This window comes from Trachinotus anak, unplaced genomic scaffold, assembly GCF_046630095.1.
Source record: "Trachinotus anak isolate AG129_WGS33_773 ecotype Australia unplaced genomic scaffold, CSIRO_AGI_Tana_v1 ptg000009l, whole genome shotgun sequence".
Classification (NCBI taxonomy): Eukaryota; Metazoa; Chordata; class Actinopteri; order Carangiformes; family Carangidae; genus Trachinotus; species Trachinotus anak.
Window position 1 is genome coordinate 5,444,299 of NW_027273860.1, and position 21,057 is coordinate 5,465,355.

The window sequence follows — 21,057 nt, forward strand, 5'->3', positions numbered from 1 at the left end:
CTTGGAGCATCATCTTTGTCTTTATTTTGATGTCAAACAGGAATTACAAGATGTTTGAAAGTATTTAGCTGCAAAAAAGGCAAGATGCAATTGAACGAACATAGTGGGTGATCTTAACGGACAAGAACAGTTCCACCAGCATGAAATGATTAACCAAAATATACTACAAAAGATCAGATAAGTTGTAATTCTTTATTTCAGTATTTAGCTCTATCCAGGGCTCACTCATGAAGAACAGCTGACCTTTAACCCCTGAGCCCACAGTGGAGGTCTTGCTGCATAGCCCGCCTCCTCTGCAGTCTCTTGTGTAACAAAGGGAGAGGACAGGATGTGGTGCAGCAGCTCCACCTAATGGGTGAAATGTGTCACAGCTTGTCACAGATCAGAAATGTGTCATTGTTTTGGGTTTCTAGAGAAACACTTAAAAACTTTTCATCAGATACACACCTCAGAAAAATCATTCATTTCAGCTTTCTTTATGGCTGACTCCGCCATCCAGTTCCTCAGCACGTATCGAGGATTTATGTCTGCAAGATATTTTACGCCACAGATCTTCCTCTTTTTCTCAAGTTTCAACATCGTCACATTACAGACATTTTTTTCAAGTGAATTCCTTACTTCTACTTTTGAAGGTCAATGTCGTGAATCACAATATAAATATTAAATCGTTCATCAACATTCACATATAGATTTTTTACAGACTTACTTTTCATTCTGTTTTGACGATCCAAGTCAGTATCATTTTGTTGTCTGAGCAGAGGAAAAACAAATTACATTTCAGATAAACTTTGGTTACCAAACTACCACATGGTCTGACATAACATTACATCCTTCTGCTCACCCGTTAACTCGGCTGAGGTACATGTTGAGCCATTCAGAGAAGTGCTTGTGCAATGATAAGTCATCAAGAGCCCACATCTAATACATGAACAAAAAAATAATTAAAAACATGCCTCTAAATACACCTCTAAATAGATACATTGGCTTTGTGTGATTTAAAACAGAAATTGTAATTAACAGTTTGCTGCTTTGACTCCACCTGTGTGAAGTTCCTGTTCTGAAGCTGCATGTCTGAAACTTCACTGAGCTGTCTGAAGGTCATGGTGAAGTCTGACTGTGTGTCCTCCATCATCTGGGAAGACAAACACAAATTATGTTGGGAGGTAAAAAAAAAAATACAATGTGTACATAGCCAGTAAACAGACAGTGAGGTTAAACTGATTTAGCAGTAAGCATGCATCTCAGAATTGTAAAAGACTTGCCTTAAGCAGGAAGGCAATGAGGTAGTTGTCTTCTTCCTCTTCACCAAGAAGCCCCAGTTTTGCTTTAAATATCTGGTGAATCCTGAAATAGAAACACAAATAAGGTCAGAAAATAACACATTATTACTGTCTGAGATACAGCATGAGGGTGAACATAAGGAAGACAGATTTACATGGAGCTCACCTCGTCTGGTAAATACTAACATATCCTTTTAAGATCATTTTAGCCCTGAAAAAAAGATAAGAGGAGCAGATCAATCATTATACTTTATGAGAGTATCTTTTATTTGAAGGGCCAAAAAACTAAAGTGTATCTACTGTGGTTTCAAACTCGGTGGAGGGATGGGGTTACAGTTAAAGGGGCAGATTCAGGATTCATGGATCTTGATGTAAAAAATAAAAAAAAAATCTGACATATTCATGGTCTTGAGATCTATAAATTTGTACACTTTGTTGCAGAACCAGGTAATAATTCAGGTCTGGTGGAAGAAAATGCTGAATCTACATTACACATAAAGTTTGCGTGTGTTTGAGTGCTTATTATTAATAGTAAGTAGCAGTGCATATGGCTCCGGCAGCTGTATGAATTGTATAATGCTAACATCATCATTTCACAGGTAATAAAACCACACTGCTGTGTTGTGTAAGTATTGAAGACCTGAAATATAAAATAAAGCTATAACTGGAGAACAAAAGACGTGTAGGATTGCTTGGCCTTGGTGGAGGCTCTGTGCGCTCTACTTGACGCTTCTGGCCTTTTGTTTTTCAATTTTATTACCACATCATTCATAGTTAATAATGTGCAAGTTTTATAAAAGTTGGTGCAATTTCTACTGCTGACCAGAGGAGGTCAATATAAGGCACATAATACTTAAAGCCGCCTGAATACAAATATACAGTCTATCATGGTCTTCTTACACTTTCTGCTGTTTTTGTGTAAGCACAGGAGTGAGAGCCCCCAGGAGCTTCTCCAGGTTGAACAGTCCGGCGTTGGCCTGAGCTCCTATGCTGTATCTGCCCTCATCATCAGATGTGCTGGGGACGAAATCTGCAATGTTAAAGGTCTGTTAGAGTTTCCTGACAAAGACAGGGCAGTGAGATATTTTGATGAAACACAGATATGCATTATTGTACACACTGGGGTTATAGGACTCCATGAAGCCAAATGGTCCGTAGTCGATGGTGATAGACAGGAGACTGAAGTTGTCTGTGTTGCACACGCCTGTCGGGATGACACACAATAGATATGAGTAGATTTTGGTACAAAGGGTGTGATAACAGCTGGAATGGGTACTTACCATGTGCAAACCCAACAGACATCCACTGGGCAATCAGATGTGCTGTTTCATTTACAACCGTGGTGAAGAACACCTAAAAAGACAAAGATGCAAAGAACAACCTTGTATTGGGTGGGAAAGATAATCAGAATATATATCTTGATATGTCACTCACCAAATATTTATCTGGGTCACTCGAACTGATTGAAGGAAAATGTTCATCAGTCACAAAGTTCAACAGCTTTCTAAAACCAACAGGACAATAAAATGATGTTATGCTGCAGTATAGTCTGTTGAATAGGTGACAGAATGACAAGAAAGCACTGATGTTATGATCACGTGACCAGCATCACCTCAGGAGGTCGATCTCTCCACTTTGAGCCAAAATTTCTAATGATCCAATCCGAAACCATGACTTGGCTAACCGCAGAACAACAGCTCCTGGAGTCAAAAACAAAATGTTAAACATGGGGAAAGACTGCGGACAGAAATGTCTGATATTTTGTGTAAAATAATGATAATGCAAAGTATGTTATAAGAACTTAGCCGATAATGTGTTAAATCTAGGTTTTGCATATCTTTTCAGTACCTCTCTCTGTCTTCACATTGCCATTGTAGAATTGATCCCTTAACACCGGCTCCTCACTTACAATTAGACTATAACAAAAAATCAATAACAGAAAACACTCAACAAAACAGCTAAAAGGTCAGGAGAGCATCATGCCCCTCACTCATGAATTCACATTTCTGCCAAAACATACCTGCCCTTTTACAAGTGTCAAAAACAATGAAGCTCTATTGGGTTGCTTAAAATAGGCAGTTGATCTCAGTTTACAAAACTTAATGGCTGTGCACCACAAGTATCAATGTTAATATTGGGATTCTTACATACAGTAAGTCTGGTAAGAAGACAATGTCAAGGTCCTTAACGATTAAATGTCTTGTAAACTATTTAAAAATGCCTTGTTTTCCTCTTTTAACACACTTCTGACCACACATTAAATGTTTGAGATCCCACAGCAATTCAAATTAATGTTTCTGGTGTGAAGACCTTAAGCTACTGTATATGTCGCTGTGCCCAGGATCTTGAGAATGAGAATGAGTGAAACAGGATAAAGAACCTTGCAGCCCTGCTGGTGGGAACACCCAGGAAATGCATCGCCTCACTGCACAGGAACTCCCTGACAGAAGAGCGGATCACAGCTCGACCGTCTCCTGACCTGTAGTACGATGCACATTCATCCTGAGGTTTCTTAAGATAGTTGCACAATTTAAGAGATGCTGTATCAAATTAGCAATAAGTCTGTAAAACTGGAAACAACTCAACAATAATGTACATCAATACAGGCAATGATTTGTATGTCTGTGCTAATACATACTGTATATAAACTGCAAAGGGAAGACAGGTGAAAAGCAGGAATAGAATCATACCTTGAATATGGTGTTTTTCCGGAGCCTTTAAGCTGCAGTTCCCATGTTTCTCCCTTCCTATGAAATGGTACATTTCATAATGAAAATAAGTAAAGGCTATAACTGGCAATGCACCTTGAATATCAGTACTTAAAAAAATACATTAAGTCTAATTCAAAAATGTTCTCACCTGTTGTAATACTGACCAAGTAAATGTGCTCGGCCATCACCCAGCTGACCCGCCCAGTAACCGAACTATTGGAGAGGAGAATGGGAGAAGCCAGGTGTGGACACATTACTGACTCATGGTTTACACACCTGCTTTTACACCATAACACCATAAAAAATGTTTTTATAGGTTCATTGAAAAAAAACAACGAAACAGAAAACAAATCCATCTTTACCTGATGACCCCCGTATCTGTGTGCGAGAGGTACCGATTCTAGTAGCAGTCTGCCACCACTGGCATAATGTAAGAAATCCTCTGACTGTGTTACAGCCACATGTAAATCTAAGATCCCCTCGATGACATCCTGTTGAGACAGTTTCAGATATAAATTAATTTGTCATATTTTATGGCGAAATTTGTGGTGCTGCTGATGACATTACATCACCACCTTAGAAACGGCGGCCAGTCTTAATGGTCCTTTCAGTGGGGTTGGAATGGATTTGGAAAATATGCAGTTCTTCACAGTACGAACAAAGTTGCCATCAACCTCATCGACTGGGAATGCTTCTACAGAAAGGGCATAAAAGGTGACATTATTTCTGTTCTGAATTTTCTAAATTTTTTCTGAAATTTCTTTATCTTGACCTGTAAAGACAAGAATCCACTTTACCGATTAGCTTCTTACAGGACACTCTTAACTGGTCTGGGTCCTGTATGAGGTTTGAAACACTCATGTTCCACCTGGATTTGACAGTGTGTGGGGATCGCTGGCTGTCATGACTGTGACAGTCAGGGTCAGTACTCTGGCTGAACTCCTGGGCATACACTGGTGTGAAGCTGGATGCTGCTGCCAGAGCAAAGACTACAACTCTGTGGATGCTCCACATGTCCACAGACATAGATGCACCTGACTCTGTAAGCACCGATGGAGCTGCAAATTTTAAAGCTTCAGCTGGTCAACATCATAAACAATCGAAGAAAGACTCTGATCCTTTCCTTGAATAAACGCAGTGTAAAAATACACCATTAAATGTCCTGCTTTCAGAATTTTACATGCAAATCATTACATTTTTAAGTGTTATTAGCTAAATCAAGCATATAAAAAAAAGTATTATATAAAATATCCTATTGTTATTACTGTTACTATTACTGATTTATTAAATTGCAATACATGAATATTAGTTGAGCCTATGTTTAATATCTTAATTTTGTATCAAAGTTATTATAGTAACTAAAGCTGTTAAATACATGTAGTGGAATAAAAAGAGCAGTACTTTCCAGCTTTTAATGGAGTATAAGTATAGTTATTACTAGTTAGTAACTACCACCAATATTATCAGTCACACTGTATCCATACTGTTTCCATGAAAAACCCTTATTTCAAGCTAAAAAAGCCCTTACTTAAGCTAAATCCTGAACAAATACAACTTAAACCAACCCTCAGTTGAAGCAGTAACTCGTATGGAGGAAACACAGCAGGTTAACATAACAATGGTGTGTGCATTTGTGAAAATATCTCATATAAACTTAACGTTAGCTGTGAAAACTCCAGTAGCTAGTTACCTAAGCTAATTGTTAGCTAACTAGCTAGTAGCCGTGTCCCAAGCTCTATTTCCTGTACATTTTCAAGAGAAAACAACCGCATTCTACCACTGCATTCTTGATAAAATATATGTCTTTTTGGAGGAAAACATTCGTGTTTCTCTGGACTTTTTCTTTAGCCTTCAGTTGCCGAAAGTTAGACCCCCCGTTACAGAGCGTCATCAACCCGACCCGCGGTGACACGTTTCCGGTTCCGTTCGGATATGTAAGCCGAAGGTGACGCGTTCGGCTGGGAACATGGCGGCTCCGTGGTGGAGGCAATGCTTGAAGTGGAGTACAAACAGTACGAGTACGAGTTTATTGGAAACCCTGTGGCATTTTAACTGCAGGTCTGTGTCTTCCTCGGCGTCCTCTCTGGGGCGGCCTTCGTGGAACTCAAGGCCGGGGGATGAGGTGAGTTTTGCGGTTGGGAGGACACCGGGAAGTGAGTATTGTCAAACCTAGCTAGGGAAGGTCATACATGCGACCGGGCTGTCAGCCGGCCCCATGAGTGGTGGTCTTATTCAGCTAACAGGTGTATTACTCTGGTGTGTGTCACATTTCCTGACACTCTGCCAACGCGTTATTTGCAAAGGCTTCCTCCGTTTTGTAAGAATTTCTCAGATGAATGGAGACTTGTTGCAGGGGTGTTGGCATGTTCAACATATCTTGCACGCATAAAGGTCAAGATCTGCTCCTGATATTTCAAGGCAGGCACACCAAGCTCTGTCCTTTATTTAGCCTTCTGGCCTACAAACCCTAACTAGTGTCTTGTCAAGTTTCCAGTAATTTAGATGTTTTTTTTCCCCACCCCTGCATTCATTCATTCATTCATTCATTCATTCATTTGACATTGACTCATATGAGCAGTTCCAGACTTGCCTGACAAAACCCTTAATTTTGGAAAGTGCTATAAAGCGTTTACGCTATTGAATCTCTATCATCATAGAGACACTGAGGACATATTTTTTAATTAATTGTATTCATCATGTTCTATCACAGCAGACTACTATTCACTTATTCTCTCTGTAAATTAAATTTGCTAACATTAGGATCTATATGCTTTCTTTGTGTGTGTGGTTTTTTTTTTAATTCTGCAACTGTCAGGAGTTAAATTCTTAAAACTGGTTTACAGAATACAAAGCAAGTGTAAATTGTTAATTGTAGAATATGTTCATTTTCTATATGGAAATTATTATAATAAAATATGCACAGGTCTGATGTGCAGCGTGTGCCTGAATTAATCCTCTGTCTTTGTTTAACCTTTGCAGCCATCATCATCTACACAGATAAACCCCCAAATTTTAAACTTTACCTCATCTCTAAACAGGTGAGTTGTGATGGGATCAAACCAAAGGCTTTGCATGGTTATAGGCTGTATTTTCTGCTCTCAGGCTGTTTATAATTCTGTGGTATAATTCGGTGTACTTTCACAGTTAATGTTTGTGTTTCTTTCTCTGCAGACACAAGTCACGGTTGCTGTGCCCCACGCTACAGTCTTGCTGCTGCAGAACGATACACAGTGATACAAAGCTGAAGGACCCCTTCACGTTAGCCCAGAAAGACCTAACAAGTTTATATGATGACATAAAAAAGGTAGATTTTCAATAAAATATTTGAAATGGCACCATCGAAGTATACATTAGTTTTATTGGCCAAATGAGTTATGGAGCATGGCTTTAATTTTGTCATGTGCTTTATTAGAAGAAAGATTTGTATAAGTGAGAGACAAGCGTCCCAAAAGTGTTTATGAGCAGAATCTTACCATGTGTTGATTTAAAACTTTCTGACCACCTACAGAGTTTGTAATTGCTGTAACTCCACATATGAAATAATGTGAATTTTCAGCTCACAGATTTTATTATTGTGCTTCATAGGAGTTGTTTGTATCTAAAGAAGAGCTGAAGTCTCTATGCGACTATTACTTTGATGGCAAGGGCAAGGCAATCCGACCAATGATTGTTGTCCTGATGGCCCGGGCCCTCAACATCCACAGCAACAAAGCAGGGTACGATTCTATCTCCTCAATCGTATGTATTTCAACAAAACGTTATGTTTTCACCATTTACTGACAAACCATCTGCAAGTGACCTCTGATACACCGGTGACAGTTGCAATAGGAATTTTTTAATTGTTTTATGAATCATAATCCAGGGGTTTTATTTCATCTCACTCCCTGCAATCTGTTGTCTGTCTTTGTCCTCTGCAGAGATTTGCTCCCAGGGCAGAGGGCCATAGCTATGATCTCAGAAATGATCCACACTGCCAGCCTGGTGCATGATGACGTCATAGATGGATCAGATAAGCGTAGAGGAAAGAGAACCATCAATGAAGTGTGGGGTGAAAGAAAGGTAACGGATATAAAATCAGCCTCTCCCTTTTTCGCCTCACATGATAATATTTAAATTGAAGATGTGTATATAATTTTTTTTGTCCTCTCTTCCAGGCTATCTTGGCAGGAGATTTCATCCTCTCAGCCGCCTCCATGGCCTTAGCCCGTATTGGTAACAACACTGTGGTTAAGGTGTTGTCCCAGGTGATAGAAGACCTGGTCCGAGGTACGGTGCAGCACTCAAATTGTTCATACCGGTTTTCTTCGTCAGTTAGGGAATTTCTTTTATGATTTCTGTACAAATTAGAAGCTGCAGGAAAAATCTGTATACTGTTGTCCAATCAATACCAATTGTACTTCCAGGCGAATTCATGCAGCTGGGCTCCAAAGAGAACGAGAACGAGAGATTCAAGCACTACCTCGAGAAAACCTTCAAGAAGACAGCGAGTCTTATTGCAAACAGTTGTAAAGCAGTATGTACGTTCTGTCTCCACACAAATAGCCCAGAGATGGAGAGAGGCCTTAGTTTCTACATTTAATGTTTTTTGTTGACTATCTGTTCTCTTTTATTCAAGGTATCCATTCTGGTAAATTCTGATCCTGAAGTTCATGAAATAGCCTACCAGTATGGGAAGAATGTTGGCATCGCATTTCAGGCAAGTGTCTGTTTCACACCTTATCAGCTAAATCACATCAGCCACCTGTAGTTTATTTGATAAGTGAGGAGCCTCTCTGCTCACATTGTCATCATATGTTTGGTTTTAATCCATGGTGGCATGCAGAATGAAATTGAAGGTCAATGGGTGTTTAGCTAAAAGTTTATTTGTCTGTGTCCTGTAGTTAGTGGATGATGTCTTGGACTTCACATCAGGAGCCAATCATCTGGGGAAGCCCTCGGCTGCAGATCTCAAACTGGGATTGGCCACTGGACCAGTCCTGTTTGCTTGTCAGCAAGTGAGACCAACATTTATTATTTAAACTGGAAATGTGTCTGTACATAAAAAACATGTGACAAGCACACGCAGACATTCGCCACGCATCACCATCTTAACCTCAACTCTTTTTTGTTTTTTGTTTTTTTTTTTTGGTTTAGTTTCCTGAGCTACATGCAATGATCATGAGACGTTTCAGCTCTAATGGAGATGTAGATCGAGCCTGGCAATATGTCCTTCAGGTATGACCATCAAGACATTGTACAAAAATTAAGGTTTGCAGGTTCTTTAAGTGTTGATTTGATTTACATGTTAAGTCCTGAAATGTATTAAATAGAGGTTACAGATGTGTCTACCCAAAATATTTTCAGGCACAGATAATCATATCCTCAAACATTAAGTTCTGTAAGGAAACAATTTTCTGCTTCTTGTGTAAGAAATTGAATTGTGAACTTGACATAAATGAATATTAAAGATTAAGGTTTGTTAATTAGGCAAATATTGACCAAATCATTAGCTTGAAATGATAGTTTGGGTTATTTGACGTGGGATTATGTGAGATAGTCATGCATAGTCAATGTGTTACCTGCAGTAGAGTCGGATCAACAGGCTGCTGGTTTATAGAAGCAGCCCGGAGCGTCGGCACAGAAGCTGAGTGATGTTCTGCTGCGGACGGGGTCAGCAGAAAAAAACGTGTGTTAGACACTTTTAAAAGAGGCCCACTGAAACAATGTTGTATAATACAGTATGCAGTGTATGTGCATAGGAATACAGTAGTTCAGCTGTTGAGAAAAATGTAGCATCAAAGGAAAGTGCTGTTTTGACAGGAAGATAAAATGCTAAAAATATTCAAAATGAAGCGTACGTTTCAACAGATATTAGATTGTTTCAGTGGGCGTCTCTTAAAAGTGTCGGGCCCCGTGCACAGCAGCACATCGCTCTGCTAGTGTGCCGTGTTCCCTGCTTGCTCTCCTAACTTGCACCCCACATCAAAAAACCTGAACTATCCCTTAGAGCTATATTACCCAAGACTTAATTTGCATTTGTGTGATTAACAGTAGAAATCATTGCTCTCTGCTTACGAGTCATAAAATGGTGCAATATGCAATCGAGGTGAAGTGTTTTCTTGGGGAATAAAGCTTTGCTGGTGCAGAACATAAACGCTCAGCAAACTGTACTTGCATAGATAATGATTAAAACATGACCACCCCTTCTTCTTATTCTGTTTTAGAGCGATGGTGTGCAACAGACCAACTACCTGGCCCAGCGCTACTGTCAAGAAGCCATCAGACAGATCAGTAAGCTCAGGCCGTCCCCAGAGAGAGACGCCCTCATCAGGCTCACTGAGATGGTGCTCACCAGAGACAAATGAACCTCCTCCTGCCGAGGCTTCACTTCAGGCAGCTACCTGTTGAAAGGCAACTCACCCTGACCCCCGTGAGTCTGCACAGGGTGGGGTCAGAAACAGAGACAGTGAGAGAAGCGATGGGAGTTAAGTTCAGAAGGACCCCTCGTGCTGGCTTTAGTGCCAACTCTGAATGAAAATGGCAGCAAGCTTTCTGAGAAAACTCAAACAGAATTAAGGGATCGACACAGCACGCAGGGGTCTTTCTGAAGTGATACCTATTGTTTCATGGCTCTCACCTTTAAACTCCTAAAATATTCATGTGGGTGAGTCACCTTATAATGATTTGACATATACGTACACTTGGTTTTTACTATATGGAATCACAGTGATAATTTGGAAATGAATTATAATCTCAAATTACTGGATGCCACTGAAAAATGCAACTCAAACCTTCACTGTGTACAGTACTGTAACTGCAACTTCCTCCCATGCCTCCAACTAGCAGACTGTGAGTGAATACACTTTGTTACCTGCTAGTGCTGAGCTGTGGAGTTATTGCACAATCTATGTAATTCCAAATCATATGATTAAAAAGTGCATAATTGTCATGGGTGTGTTTGTCTGGATCTGTGTTAATGTCTTAAGAGATCCGTCCACACCTGGAAGGCCAAACAGTCATGTGTCTTTTTGACTTGTGAAATGTTATGAGGTTACTTCTGTAATGCAAAACAACTAAGGCCTTAACATCTACAATGACTGTGTGCTCAATAAACCAACAGTTTGTTTGTTATTTTTTATTTAAACCAATCTTTGGCTCTGTTTTGATTTCCTCCAAGTGACCACACATGCATGTTGTACATAGAATTGTTTATTATAAAAGACTGTACATTAATTTTTCAATCAACATTTTATATGTACAAATGAAGGGCAGAGAGATTTCAAGATTTCAATATTTCTACCCATGAAATTGAGCCAGTACATTTTTTTTAAATTGGAAATACTAAAGCAAATGGGCAAAATATCAAGGCATTAGCTGCAGTATCCTGAAACGGTACATGGTGACCACTGCACGTTAACCTTGCATTTGAAATTCATGTTAGATGAATGTTTGAGGGCTAAAAAAAACGAGAAAAAAAAACAATGTTACCAAGATGATTTCAAGACCTGAGTGAAACCTAATATTGATTGGCTGATTTTGACTTGAGTTAAATATGTACACCTGTGCAGCCCAGAGGATTTAATGTTCAGAGCAGTCAACATGGTACTTGAACCCAGAGCAGGTCATTGTTGCTTTGAGAAGACTGAGGAGGTATTAGAGTTGTTTATTGGTCTACTACGTTACATCTGAATTGTCACATGGCAGTGTTAGGCACGACAATTCCAGTCTGACTGTCACTGCATGCTATCTATCAGAGCCAAAGTCCATTATTGCCAGTTACCAATGGATCCTACAGTTTGTGTGTGGATTAGAATATAAGTAATAACAGTGATGTGACATTATCTTAAAATGCTTTCTAATAAGCCAAACAAATGGAATGTGTTTTCTTGCTTCAAACAGATCTAAATGTGTGACAAAGCAAACTCCATTTCATTTTTAGGATTTTTAAGTTCTAATGCAAACCTGCATTTCAAAAGTGAGACCATGGGAAAGCCTCAAATTTACTTTGGAGTCTAAAAAGTTCAGTGATTACAACAAAATTAAAACAAAAAAGGTGAATACACTTACAACATAATGGAAGCATAATGGCAATAAACTTAAGATTACATTATATCTCTTAAAATTTGCATGCTTTAACGCCAAGACTGATTTTCAGAAGTAATTGCTTCTTTGAAATACCATTTACAGTATTTAAATTTGTAAATAATTGACAGGCCATCTCTGTTTATATTCCATACAAATGGGCCTCACGGTGTCGAGGAGGGCACCACTAATGAAAACTATCATATAATCGACATTCACTGAATTTACATTACAGAAACCCGAGTGGCTGCAGCTCACATTATATACAAGTGACAGTACAAACACTTCAACTGAAGGTGCGTACGTGACATTAACATTTTATTTGTTCCATAAAACCTAATACTCTTGTTCACAAAGGATTCGGTTCTGAATCACAAATCTTTGTCCGGGCAAGATGTACATCCTTCAGCTGCGTGACCATCGTCTTTGAGTTCAACCCACCAGAGCACGTGCAGTCCAATTCTTTAGAAACTTTTTTTTTTTTATTATTATTTTACATATTCCATAAATGTTCCCCACCCACCCATTTAACACCAAAGTAAACTAAATAGATATTACTTTTCATTTTATTTGCAATCAGTTAGCGAAAGAACATTCTGTCATATCAAAAGAGGATCATACAGTTATGTCTATGCGGAGTCAAGATTGCTGCTGTCGGTCTCTCGGTGGATTATGATATGACTGAATAAATAGACTGTACTGTTACTGCAAGGTCCCTTCAGTCGGCGTAGTGCATGATGGACTCCACGTAGTTGCCAGGGAACAGGCCGGTGACGCCGTTGCACACGCCCTCGAACCAGCCGTCGTCGTTCTTCTTGATGACGTAGATGATTGCCCCCTCCATGAAACTCAACTCGTCGTCCTTGTCCTTGCTGTAGTCGTAGATGGCCACCACTGACAAGAGAAGGGGAGATACAAAGTAAGAATCCAATGGACTTAAAGATGACCCTCTCTTTTTTTTCCTTTTTTGAACAAACCTTTCTCAATGTAGTTCTTGGGAGCCCACTGCGGGTCTCCATCAGCGTAGGGGTCGTTGTATTGCACGACAGCAGCATCCTCCTCCTCGTAATCCACTGGAGGAGGCGGCGGTGGGGGAGGAGAGTCGTCAAACATGGGCATGTCATCCGGAGGGGGAGGGGGAGGTGGGGTAGGGGTATCTGCAACTGTTGGACAGACACAGAGAAGTGAGATAACTGAGGAGACTCGCCTCGTTGGGTCCAAAGGTTCAAGAATCACTGGACTACATGAGCCTGTGATAGAGAGGGCGGCGGCTGAATCATGCAGAATTAATGATAAGACATGCACAACAGTGTGTATGTGAGGTTCTTGAATATTAAATTCATCAAGCAGGCTGCATCGCTGTTAGGACTTCCTGTGGATCACTTAATAGGATGATATACTGTATGTTTAAGCCTCTTAAGTGGTTTGTGTAGCTTGTGCTCCTCTTGTTGTGGGTCTGAAACTCTATTCAGGCATGCACATACAGAAAAAAGGGAATTACACGTGATTTATGAACACTTAATTGATCTTACATGCCAAGTCATGCTATTTAGTATATTAGAAGTTTGTATGACAGCATCCATACTGGAGAAAAAGCTATGAAAGGTATTGTAGATTGTTTTGCTATTGTTTTAATGATATTTTTATCTAACAATATAATTCCCTTAAACTTTATCCAGTAATAAATATCCACCACTAGCATCTTAAGTGGCTTTCTGTCAATAACTAATATACACAATACTTCAACTGGTAATATTCGACCAGATTGCATGTTATAGACCAGCAGGGGGCAGCAAAGGGCCCCGTCCTCTCCAGTCCTGCCCTGCAGAACCTTTTTGGCAAATTTTCACTTAAAACATTATTCTTCAACTCAACTCAACCCCATTGTGCTTCAAGTACGTCTAGCCTATGGAAAACAAGCTTCAGCCTGGAACTAGATCACCCAAATAATTGAATAAAACAGTCTGTGGCGCCCTCAACAGTTATAGCCGTGAGGCAACAAATTTCATTAGTTTGCTTCTTGCACATATTTTAAAAAGTCACTGTGAGATTATTCCCCCATCTGTTAATCACACCCTTAAAAATCAATAACAAAACTGTAGTTTTTAGAAGCAAATGTGTCTTCAAACAACATATAAAGCTGCTTACAAGTTACATAAATGAAGAAATGACTAATGACTAGGCACAGTCTTTGACGGTACATTGTTGCGAGAAGTTGATCTCGAGACAGAGAGAAGAGGACGGAGGATGAACAAGCACGACGCATGCTGGGCGATGTGAAAGAGGGAACAGTTGGCACAGATAAGGAGGAAAATATTTTTATTTTCTTAGCCTCTTCACTTACTGCTCTCCTGCATCCTGGCCACAAAGCCAGTCAGAGGTATCTGTGGAGTCAGCTGGGGCATGGGGGGAGGAGGAGGAGCGATAGACACTGAAAGCCAGCAAAGAAAAAGACAGAAAGGCAGAGAAAGAGAGCAACAGAGAAAGAAAAAGAAAAACAAAGAGAAAGCCCATCAGTCACCAAGAATGTACAGAAGACAGTTAAAGAGTGCACCCCAATCCAAAGCAAACAACACTGACAGAGACTAAAGAAACACACTGCAAGAATTGTGAGCTTGTGCACATCTAATAGAACGAGACAGTGATGTGCAGCGGTGACAGATTGAGCGATGAAATGCTTAGTCCCTTCATTAACAATTTTTTTCTTATATTTTGAACATTTGGTAGAGAAAATTGCCAATCCATTACTGAAATAATGACTGACACATGAATTCAATCAACTGTAGCAGGAGCTGCAGCATCTCCACGGATCAGACACAGATGTGGTAAGACTGAAAAGTTCAGTGACGTCTGTGACCGTGATGAGATTTCACAGGGTATCTGGGGATCTCTGAGGCCGGAGGATAAACTGCGGATTATGTTTGATTTCTGTCAATCAGACGGTTCCCACTCACGGCTCTAAAGTCAGTAGGTAATGACAATGGCCAGAAGGGGGCACTGTTTGCCTTGAATGTCAGTCAACCTAAATTCCAAACAAGGCCACTGAACTCCCTTTAGACCCATTTGTGGTTATGTATTTTTATTTTATGTTTTCTCAGATTTTTCCTACATCATTAGATCAATCTCAAGGTAGGGACTCTCAAACCGATCAACAGTGGCAGAACATATTAAAACCAGTGCTTTGGTAAATGTGCTTCCAGTTGTTGATCACCTTACGGAGACGAGGCACTAGGACCAAATTTTCACCAACCATTAACATGTTATCTGTATCTATGCCATCTGGTTAAGGAAAAGCAAGGTGGAAATGATGAAGTTATGGTGACCTGAATGCATTCGCCCACATCTGCAGCTGGTCCGGTTCACACTGTGATCTGATCTCAGCCAGGTGTAAATGTAATTTGTACAGCGTGACCACATTCTTGAGTGAAATGGTTCTCCCACATATTAAATGGTAACTTCACTCTAAATCTTTTTGCTACCTCTAGCTGGAAGTAGTGCCAGTGGCTAGCAAGTCGTCCCTTGGAAAAGTGACTTAAAAAATGAATGGCTTCCATACTTTGCATGGCTTTGCTTTGATGCGAAACGCTTGTCAACAAGCCTGTCAGCTCTGCCTAACTAATATGCATAATGAGATATGATCTCAGTGCAGGTAGATCAAGACAGTTTTTATTACAAGGTGTAAATGCAAAGGCCAATGAATTGGATCTCATCATCCAATCAATGTCTTCAGACACTGATCACAGGTTATAACAGACATAAATGGAGCCTAGATTTTAGACGGGGGTATGTTAAGATTTAAAGGAATCAAAGCCAGTATGATTTATAGATAACTACATTTAAAAGGTCAACATTAGGTCGTGTTTTTACATGATGCCAAAAACTGTGACTGTGCATTGTTAGCAGACATCGACTGTCTGCACTGCATCTTCTGTAGAATTCAAGGACGAGGCATTCTGCATCAATACTAAAGACATCCCACAGTTAGATTAAAAAAGCCTTAACCTGCACTTTCAGAGTTAAGGGAAGAAGTCAATAATTCTGACAAGAATGCAAGCTTGACCTTCAGAAAGCAGTGACTCACTTGCAGATATGAAATACTGGTCTGCGGCTACAAGGTTAGCTTGCTTTAGTTGGTGACTGTGCATAATTTGGAAGAATGTGAGGTTTTGTGCTTCAGTGACAGTTTAGGATCTATAACGCAGGCTGGGATTGGAGACAGAAGGGCCTTACTTGAGTTCTGGCCATAGCCAGGAGTGCCCCCGTTAATATGAGGCTGCTGTTGTTGCTGCTGTTGTTGCTGCTGTTGTTGCTGCTGCTGCTGCAGTTGCTGCTGCTGTAGTTGTTGCTGCTGCTGCAAGGAGAACTGGGAAGTGACCGACGGCGCCCGGCGGTAGGTGCCCGTGGCCGAAACCATAGAGACAGAAGAATTGGAGGGGTTGTGCCGCGAAATCTGCCGCGAGATGGTTCCAAACTGGGACATTGGAGCGGGGCCCAGACCAGGCCCAGGGGCCACCGCTAGAAGCACCCAAAGACAGGGAAGCAAAAGAGGAAAGATGGGCAGGACCAAAGAGGGAAGGGGGTTAGACAGAGGAGACGGAAAGGGGAAGAAGGGGGGAAAAAAGGACCCACAACATGAATCATCAACAGCGTAAAAGATAACAAGAGCTTTTAAATACTGATTAGAGCCCCACACCTTCTGAAAAGACACAATCAATAACCAATCAGAAGAAGCAGATGAGCTATGGATGCAGCACAGATTATCATTTGATAGCATTCTTACAGACATTTCACGAGGGTAAAATAAAACACAAGAGTCCCAGGAGGTCATCCACATAAATCCAGCACTTCAAGTTCTTTAGAAATGTAGCAGAGAGAAACTGGGGGAAAAGATTCAGTGAGAAAACAGAACAGAGCAGCAACAGAACAGACTAATCCTTCAGGGTCCAACAGGAATGGCAGTGAAAATAACTTCTTCACACTCTTTTCATGGACACGATTTTAAATGTCTACTTGAGGGACGGCAAGGAGAGTTCACGATTGATTCCACGCGAGCATCATTACGCTGGCCGCCTGCGAATGACTCTTCAAACAACAGCATCACTGCAACATTAACATACACTTAAATATTTAAAGGTTATGCAAGTAGCGTGAGTATGTGTGTGTGAAAAACAAAAACCAGAGGGACAGAATGGGGTTAAAGACTGGTTTGCTCGAGTATTTCCTGTTCATATTTCTAGATAACGTGCTGTCTCTCAGGAGAGGCCCTGCTCTCAGATAGGGATGGGTGGAACCAGAGGAAGTAGCAAACAAACTTTTCCATATTGTCACTGGCAGAAGTAATTATTTCTGAAAGTGTGCATTGATGTTCTGAGGATAAATCTGCCATGTTTCAAGTGATCATCTTGCTAAGGAATTTCAGTTTTACTGGCGTCGATCAGATATGAGCAGCCACTGTACACACGTGTACACACACACACACACACACACACACACACACACACAGGGGTTGATGCTAAGCAAACAGCTGGATGCTTCTCTGTCTTCTCAGCATAAATCAAAACACTCTGCGATTCAGAGTCAATATAACATGTAAATTAAAGTTGCATCAAACAATATTGAATTTTTCCAGCACCCAAATGGCTGTTTAAACGTTCTGTTGGAACTTTATTACCCAGAAATCATATTATGTGACATCAGCTGTGGGTTTCACAGCCTCATAATTGAGTGCTGGCTCATTGTTTTGTATTTCAGGTTTCAATCCATCACTTTCCATGCATGCAGATGATTTTGTACCAGTGACCGTATCTGGCACCTCTTACTTCAACTAACTTATTATGTTTAGTTTATTTCTTTTCTTTATCAGTCTAATCAGGTCATATGTTAGCAAGTTAATGTTAGCTTTATCAGCTGGTTCGGTGAGCTGCTCAACTGTTACACCTGGCAATTATTCAGTGTAAATATTTATATAAACATAATATATAATGTTATAACAGAAGAACTCAATTTCTGTGGTGCAACCTGTTTAATGTAGCGATGTGTAAATTTCTAATTTTTTCTTTTATTTTGAAACTAGCCTGGAACAGCGGGTACAGCCCTGATGCAGCTTTAACCTCAGCCACTTTTCTGGGAAAAAGCTAAGGAAATCAAATGAAACAGTGACATACTCTACCTGTGCCAAAGAAGTCTCATAGCCCTTAAGGTAAATTAATTTTATATCTCTGTGGAAATACTGCACACATTCTGCCAATGCAGCATCTCGCTTGGAGGGTCTTACATTTCACTCTTGAATTTTTAGGTAATAAAAGTTGTCAATGGATTGCCAATGGGCTTGAATATTTTTTAAGATATGCAGCAGCTTGAGGTCAAATGTAAATTAACAAGTTTGCATATTATGCAGGCACTAATTACTTTAGCCAAGCCTTAGGTCATATGAGACTTCTTAATTAGCCAATAACCGACCAGTGAAGAATTAGAAAATAGGGTACCACCACCACTGCAGCTTAAGAAAAATGCTTCTTAACTGATTACAAAAAAGCCAATGCCTTCTTTCTAAGAACCATACAGTACAGTATGTAAACTGTGTCTGTTGTGTCTCCAAACAGAAGCAAATATACAGCCTGTTCACACTGCAAGCAACCACGGAGCTCAACAACCAGGACATTTTGGCAGATGTGTTAAGGTCAACAAGTTTATTGGCAGAGAAAAGTTGGCCACAGCCATTACTCGTCAACAGTCAGATTCCCATCCTTCCTCAGTCCCTTAATGATGTTATTTCATTTAATTTAGAACATTTTTGCTTAAGAAGCACAACTTTGGGAAGTTTTTTTCATTACCTAATCAATGCTTTTTAGCAAGGCTACGTCTCCTTTAAACTAATTCGAACTACTTTAATACACAGAATAATCTACTATAAAAATAACAGTATATTAATAAGAGCCTCTTTGCTTGCAGTGTGTACAGACAGACACCCAACCATACCCACAACACCCTTATTTATTTGTGCACGTCGGCCATGAGAAGATCATAACAGACGTGCTGATTGTGCGTCCTCCAGACAGCAGACATGAGGAGGCCTTAGGGTGGGACGGAGTCTCACCTAAAGGTGGTGGTGGTGGTGGCAGTGCTGGGGGGGCGAGCCCGGCCATGGGGGGAGCAGGTGGAGGTAAAGGAGGAGGGGGTGGGGGAGGCGGAGGGGCTCCCGGGGGAGCAGACATGGGTGAGACTGAAAGGAGTATTTACATTAGTTTGATACTGGAGCTGGAGCAGAGTGTGTCCTCGCCCGCCTCCTGCACCTTCACAGTTGCATAACATCACATCGCTTTACTCAAGAACCCTTCGGGGCTAGGGGAGCACTTCGACTTTGTCAAGGCACAGCTCTGCTCCGCACACACTTCTTTGTGGTATGAATTGAGTGTTTCCATGGCGACCGGCTTGTAGGGAGAGCTGTGGTTAGTCCTGTGTTGCTGGCCTGATCCTAGTGCTGAGGTAGAACAGCTACTAGATAAACCTGAAATATTTCCTCCTCAGCTCAAATCCATGTGCAGGAGTTAAACACAGGCATGCATATGGTGTAATGCAGTGATATGTGTAGCTTGAGCGTGGTGTTGTGTGGGCCTTACTGTTCCACTGTAAAGCAGCAGGCCCAACACAGCTTGGCCTATTTACACAGTAGGATAGAGAATCAGCTGTGCTTAGAACACAATGGGCCTGCATAATCCCTGTCTGGTAAACATAGGCTTCGTGCAGAGTAGTTTCACTATCTGCACAGAGATTGTTAAATTTACACCTTGTCAAGTAGTGTCTATCTTTGGTATATTCACACACATTATATTTAAAAAAAATAAACCTACGTCCTGATTTTTGCAACTGCAAATTTCGAAATTGTGCAAAATAAGCAAATATTTTGAACTAATACTTTTAAACTTTTTTATGCAAGTAGATACAGATATGCACTTTGAACTAAAAGAGAAGTTATACATAATAATAGTTACTTTGTCTGTGGTTTCAATTATGTACAAAAGTAAAGTCTGGCTGAGGCTAACACAGGTATGTGCACTGTGCAAACAGTGGCCCTGTATTCTCATCACTGCCTGTTACTCAGGTCGAATAGACCAGAATTCAACTGATATGTGTTTCAAAGAGCAATGACAGATGTTTTGGGAATATAAACAGCAGATATTTGTTCAATTTTATGCTCAAAAGAGTTCCTATGAGAACAGAAAATCTCTTTAACCAGCGCTTGGAGCATGAGAGTGGGGAGAAAAAGCTCCAAAACCAAATTTAATGACATTCTCAGGTGGGTTAGCAGCTCTGTAAGACAGGGAGGGGCAGGTTTTATTGCAGGCTTTTCAAAATGCCTGAAGCTGGTTGTGTACAATCCTGCCCCTACCTTATATCAGTAGGGAGAAAGACTGACTGGCCTGTAAGAACTGTTTACTGAAAGCCACTGTTGCTGCTTGCTGTGCAGTCATCAAACCTCACCTGAGCCAGACATAGGGATGGAGGGTGTAGGCACTGCGATGGGAATGCCAATTCCACTGCTGCCGCTGTTCTCCCTGCTGCTGCTCCCCCCGCTGCTTCCACTGAGGGAGACGGAAGAGAAAGAGGACATCGTTTTATTCAGGCCAACCTGCTCAGGCTGCACAGCAGGTAAAACTGCAGATACAGACTCCACTGCATCTCAGCTTCTCTCCTGAGTGACACACCCAGGTGAGCAATATATCAGACTCTCCATTAAAGATTTTATGAATCAAAGAATACATCAGAGTAACAGAATAAACAGGAATATGTCCCAGAATTAAAGTGGATAATTAAGCTTTTAGCATGCCAACCACCTAAAAATACTTTGCTTCAGATCCTCTAATTGCCCCACAATTCTTGAACTAATTTATGATTATCATACACACGTGTTTAGTCTAATAATAAGTGTAGCTTTTATTTAGCAGTTAACAAATACAATGGGGGTAAATCTGAGGCTTAATTTAAAACAAACTTTGTTGTACATG

General features: G+C 40.5%; 3 protein-coding genes across 17 annotated transcripts in view; 1 reads left to right on the top strand and 2 right to left on the bottom strand.

Annotated features, from left to right (window-relative positions):
- Position 1: 1 nt before the first annotated feature.
- Positions 2-5,908, bottom strand: LOC139625100 (protein adenylyltransferase SelO-like). Of its 4 annotated transcripts, none has more exons than XM_071484728.1 (20): positions 5,769-5,908; positions 4,789-5,049; positions 4,567-4,685; positions 4,354-4,482; positions 4,140-4,204; positions 3,971-4,027; positions 3,661-3,759; positions 3,129-3,196; positions 2,893-2,980; positions 2,715-2,784; positions 2,561-2,633; positions 2,401-2,484; positions 2,181-2,310; positions 1,447-1,491; positions 1,263-1,344; positions 1,040-1,132; positions 842-918; positions 707-750; positions 448-527; positions 2-348 (listed from the first exon to the last, which is right to left on the bottom strand). In XM_071484728.1, the coding sequence occupies exons 2-20, from the start codon at positions 5,015-5,017 to the stop codon at positions 226-228; spliced, it is 1,755 nt and encodes a 584-aa protein (XP_071340829.1). In that variant the 5' UTR covers positions 5,018-5,049; positions 5,769-5,908; the 3' UTR covers positions 2-225. The 4 variants fall into 4 exon arrangements, with proteins under 4 accessions (XP_071340829.1, XP_071340828.1, XP_071340827.1 ...); XM_071484727.1 differs by having other exon boundaries at positions 5,682-5,821; XM_071484726.1 differs by lacking the exon at positions 5,769-5,908 and adding an exon at positions 5,557-5,746 and having other exon boundaries at positions 2,893-2,977.
- Positions 5,827-11,118, top strand: pdss1 (prenyl (decaprenyl) diphosphate synthase, subunit 1). Its single transcript, XM_071484743.1, has 11 exons — positions 5,827-6,113; positions 6,971-7,029; positions 7,163-7,295; positions 7,577-7,707; positions 7,909-8,050; positions 8,146-8,257; positions 8,395-8,504; positions 8,607-8,691; positions 8,876-8,985; positions 9,125-9,205; positions 10,195-11,118. Exons 1-11 carry the CDS (start codon positions 5,958-5,960, stop codon positions 10,333-10,335), a joined length of 1,260 nt encoding a protein of 419 aa, XP_071340844.1. The 5' UTR covers positions 5,827-5,957; the 3' UTR covers positions 10,336-11,118.
- Positions 11,119-11,161: 43 nt separating this feature from the next.
- Positions 11,162-21,057, bottom strand: part of abi1a (abl-interactor 1a) — a 49,365-nt gene continuing 39,469 nt past the window's right edge. For 2 of the 12 annotated variants that reach the window (XM_071484729.1, XM_071484730.1), the window contains 6 exons: positions 20,534-20,634; positions 19,149-19,274; positions 16,283-16,567; positions 14,397-14,483; positions 13,030-13,215; positions 11,162-12,946 (listed from right to left, as the gene is read on the bottom strand). In XM_071484729.1, coding sequence (XP_071340830.1) covers positions 12,771-12,946; positions 13,030-13,215; positions 14,397-14,483; positions 16,283-16,567; positions 19,149-19,274; positions 20,534-20,634 — 961 coding nt within the window. In that variant the 3' untranslated portion in view covers positions 11,162-12,770. The remainder of the gene's footprint in view (positions 12,947-13,029; positions 13,216-14,396; positions 14,484-16,282; positions 16,568-19,148; positions 19,275-20,533; positions 20,635-21,057) is intronic. The other 10 variants (XM_071484733.1, XM_071484734.1, XM_071484731.1 and 7 more) reach the window with 5 other exon arrangements.